Genomic DNA, 5,006 nt, shown 5'->3' on the forward strand with positions numbered 1-5,006 from the left:
AATGGATCATTAAGCTTAATTTCCTGTTTTTGTCGTCAAGTGACATTTCTTCCAATATGTTAAAGGTCGTTAAGCTATCCTAATCCAGTTCATGTTGTAATCATGTAAGTTTTTGTCCAATTTTTTTCTTTATAAGAAGGATTGGCGTGATAGTGTCACAAATTCTGGAGCATGTATAAAGTGATGAGGTTTTCTTGAACCTGATCTTCCAGACTAATATATTTAGCCTTTCACATCAGATCCCTAAAAGCAGGGGTCAAATTCCGTTTTCATAAGTGTCTCATCATGTCATACATTGAAACAAGTGATAAAGGAATCCAAAATGTTGGAATTTAGCAATCCAAAAACTACTATGTTGAATTGTTGATGTAATTACAAATTCATATAAAAATATATCCAAAAAGTTAATTTAACCTATTTTGTATTAAAGATATTAATGTTATTTTATATTAGAAAATCAATATTCTCTTTTCTCTCTTTCAACTTTCTAGGGTGAGAGAAATTGCATCATTCTTTTTTTCTTCATCGAAAAACTACAAGACAAACTAAAGCAACTTACTAACTCTCATCTTACCCCTAAGGATGAGAGGTTCAAACTCAACAAGAGGGATGTCAAGCACTCTCGCCCCAACAGATGGAGAGGCTGCTGCAAGCTTAGCCATCGCATCTGTTACAACATTACAATAGTGTGTAATACGTATAAGGCTGGTCTCCCAATCCCTGCCAAGGAGCTCATTGATAACACTGATTTCCATGAAGACATTCGCAGCTTCTGAATCTTGAAGAGTAGTAATGAGATCTTCACTATCAACTTCGCAAGCAACCCGTCTATACCCAGCATCCCAAGCTAATTGGAGGCCTTCAAGGAGCGCTATTGCTTCTGCCATTAAGGGGTTACCTCCCTGATCATGTTTAAGCACGCCTCTCAACCAATTACCCTCATGATCACGCAAGATTCCACCACAGCCCATGACTGCTTCTTGTTCCCTAAAGCTTCCATCGGAGTTAAGTTTTACCCACCCTGTACTCGGTGCTTCCCACCTAGGTTTCAACTAGGTTGCAGCACCACCATTGATCTTATTTTAAACCGACACCAATTCATCATGTTCATGTCTAATTTTTCTCCAAGCTACCTCCAAGGGCCAAGGACCGCTTTCAAATAGCATGTTGTTTCTCCACTTCCAATTCCCCCAAAAACCTGTTATAAACGTCAAACTCTGAGGACTCATGGTCATCCTATGTGTAACACCCCGATTTCGGTGGCGTCACTTTAGTAACCAAAAGAAAATACTTTAAGCGGAAAAACGTGAATTATTTTTTTTTGACAATATAACTAAAGACAGAAAGCAATAAAACTCCCCAACAAAAGATAAAAGGAACTACTATACAACTATATATACATGCCTCGCTAAACACTACCACATCACGAGTAACCTCCAGTGACGGGTGACAGAAAAAGAGTAACGCCCGAAGGCAATATGTACAGTCCAAGATAAAGATACTGTGTCCGCAACACTAAACTACAAAATCTGAGAGCAAGTTGGCCCAGCGGCCTAAGAAAAGACCCCCTAAATCCAACCAGCTCTCTGTGATCTCCATAGGAAACCACACAAAAGCTACCGGTAGGAAAACTACCCTGTCCCCAAAAAACGGAAACATGACGGTCAGAGCATCGACACTACTCCTACACTATCCCTACCCGAGGAGCCCACACTAGCACTCGATCCTACACGCTAGCGCGGTCGTCATCCGAATCTGCATCCAGGACGACTAGGTCGACGTACTCAACACTGCCCTCTCTGTCCACCCTAATGCGCTCCTGCACTGGACTCTCGGGCTCGGGGCCCGGAACGAGATCCGCGACGACAGCAGCAGCAGTAGACGGACTAGACTCCGTCGAAGCCCCACCTACTGGCACCTCCTCAGAGGGGTCCTCATCATCTGAAGGGGATGGTGGCGGTGGAGGTACTCCCAAGCCGGGTCCACAGTGTACTCCTGGAGGCAGGTTGAAGCTCACTATGTGCCTCCTCATCACTCCCTCCGTCAAGCGTCCAAATCGGTCGACACGGTCCTCCATGATCCGACCGGTGTAGGTCGCACGGTGGCCCTCGGGATCGACCACCCATGCACCTGGGTCGTCTTGATCAAGCATCTCGTACCTGGTCCCCCCCGACGGGCTGACCATGGTAAACCAATCCCCCATACTCATCTGACAAATGGCGTAGTCCGCCCAAACACACACAGCAGACGCGAGGGTCAACTCCAAAGAATTATATAATTAATAAAACCAGATATAATTATAGGATAATAAATACTCGCCTCTCAGGCTTATAAGTTTTGGGATAGCTTCCTAGGGTTGCATGTATCACAATGAATATAAAGAGCCATAAAAACAAGTAGCATGCCTCAAAAATAGGATAAACAGTTACCAATCACACTCAGCAACTAAGTCAGCATGTATGTTGCATGAAATGCAATGCTGGGTAACAAAATGCATTCCGGAAGAAGGATGGACATCAACGAGGCGGCCCTAACACCAGCCACGGTGGGTACCTTCCTGCTCGCGTGTCTCTTACACCACACAAAAGTAGTCAGATCAGCAGTGAACCCGTAGGTCTGCCATTCCGTCTGCTACTGAGGACCACCGTAGTGTCCTAAATATGGAAATCCGGGTCTTATGACCATTTTGGAATCCACCGAGGTCCGGTATCACGCCGTGTATTAACCTCAAAATGAGTGCATGAATGCAAGTGATTAGCCAAACAACGTCTCCGACCTCACCCGACACGTCGCCACGTGTTCTAGATAACTTAAAGTCTCTAAAAGAATACCCTAAGGTAAATGTCGATTCTGCGACAAAATACAATTAATCCTAAACAAAAGAGTGCAACCACTCACGACAACTCTTCGAGTCATCAATGCTCTCACGAAGTCTCTCGCTTCTGTGGAGTCTCACACATTCACAAAGTCTCACGCTTCAGTGAAGTTTTATGCTTTCACAAGGTCTCACGCCTCAGTGAATTTACACACTTGCACGAAGTCTCACGCTTCAATGAAGTTTCATGCTGTTCACGAGGTCTCACGCCTCAGTGAAGATCCATGCTTTCCACAAGGTCTCACGCCTCAGTGGAGTATCACGCATTCACAAGGTCTCACACCTCCGTGAAGCTTCTCGGCTCATCCCTTGGATGGCTAAACAAACTGCTCCCAGAGCGAATGAGTATCAACATACCCAGAACTCGAAATCTTCTCAACACTTGGATCCGACGACACTTCTCGTTTTCCAAAACTAAACTTCAATCCAAAGCTTGCATCCGAGATTGTTATCTTTATTTAAAGGTTTAGAGGTTGTTTAATATCTTATGAATTTTCTTTATAAAAATAGCTCTTTTTTAGTCTTATCGTATTCCCTATGAGTTTCAAAGTTCCCATAAACCCAAGTAATTCCCTGAGAAGGTCTCGATCCATTGGAGCATGACAAGGTCCGAACTCCGTTCGTCCTTTTAAAACTCTCTCAAAATCTCATAAAAATTCGGCATGACCTGCCCGTAAACCTCACTCTTCAGAATCTCAGGTACAAGTGGAATAGCATAAATAAAACAGCTCAGTCAAAAGCATAAACAGCATATTCCAACACATCCTAAGTTAACCATGTAGCACATAGCATGTGAATCATTTAGCACACAATATCATGGCCTCAAGTACTCAACAAGGTCGGCCGAAGCCTCAGAGAACAATTCAGACATTTAGCAATTAAGTGCATAACACATAGATCAAGTCGAACTTGTCGACACCTAAAGCATTATCTAGTAATTCAGAGAGTAGCCCTCACCGGTGGGTCTTCCAGCTTCTTCCTCAAGATGTTCTCCAAACTCTTCTCCTTGATTTCTTGGAATCTCCTCAAACGAACCTTAAGCAAAAATCACAGAAATCAACACCAAGAGTCAGAAACTCAGCAATCAAAGAGTCCTAGGGTTACACAGTACACTACTACCTCCTTGGTACGACAATCTAACGCGTTAAGACAAGTTTTCGAAAAATCGGATTCTCCTCCCCCCTTGATATAGCTCTCGGCCACTTTCCTTAATTGGGAGGGTCGATTTTTCTTCGATCAAACTTGGTTCCTAGGTTAACATAAGCCGTAACTAAGACGGTTCTAGGCTCGGAAAAATTTTCGGATCGAAAACTGATATAGGGGCAGTTTGGTCATTATTTTTAGCTCAGAATTTCAAAATTGGATTTTTGAAAAACAAATTGGATGGGGACGTCCACAACGACGTTTATGACGACAAATCCTACTAGCACTAAGCCAAGTCGATAGATTAGAGCGTAAAGGTTGCGACTTTGCCGAAAAATGGGTATTTAGGGTAGAAATTGATCCCAGCGGCATTTCGTCGACATTTGACAAAATCTAATCCGCAGAACACGCTCAGGAGCATGCAGGGAAGAAGTTTAGACGCTGAAATCAGCTGATTTGAACAGTTTTTCAAAAACCTCAAAATTTTGAACTCAGAAAGTCGCAGGAGAAATGGACAGAAACGACGATTCGAAGGAGAGTATAGATTACCTACCTCGAGGTCTTCGATTAGTGACGATCGGTGAAGCAAACGGGCAAGAAACGACGAAGATCCGGATCTCTCTCTCTCTCTAGGAACTCGCGGTTTTGGGGGTGGGGAAAATGGGTTTTTTTGCAAAAAATCTAATTTTCAAGCTATTTATAGGTTTTGGAAAAAAACGGAAAAATGATTTTTTTGCGATTCCGATTTTTCCTGCGCGTTCCTCTGCGCATTCTAAGATAGGTTCTGGCGACATAATTCCAGAACTCAAAACAGGATTCTTGGAATTAAACCAAAAGATCCAAAATCGGCATAAGTCGGTGTAAGTCGGTTTATCCCGAAAAACTACTTTTTGCAGTGATCGTCGGATGAGAAAACTTCCTTCTGAAGAAAGATTAGGAATGATGAGAGAAGTAGGAGAACGCGGGTGGAATCTTCATTTGAGTTTCC

General features: G+C 43.2%; 1 protein-coding gene across 1 annotated transcript; it reads right to left on the reverse strand.

Moving 5' to 3' along the window:
* Nucleotides 1-545: 545 nt before the first annotated feature.
* Nucleotides 546-971, reverse strand: LOC130712507 (uncharacterized). The gene has a single exon (XM_057562340.1). The coding sequence runs from the start codon at nucleotides 969-971 to the stop codon at nucleotides 546-548; it is 426 nt and encodes a 141-aa protein (XP_057418323.1).
* Between the last annotated feature and the right edge of the window lie 4,035 nt (nucleotides 972-5,006).

This window comes from Lotus japonicus, chromosome 4 (genome assembly GCF_012489685.1).
Source record: "Lotus japonicus ecotype B-129 chromosome 4, LjGifu_v1.2".
NCBI lineage: Eukaryota > Viridiplantae > Streptophyta > Magnoliopsida > Fabales > Fabaceae > Lotus > Lotus japonicus.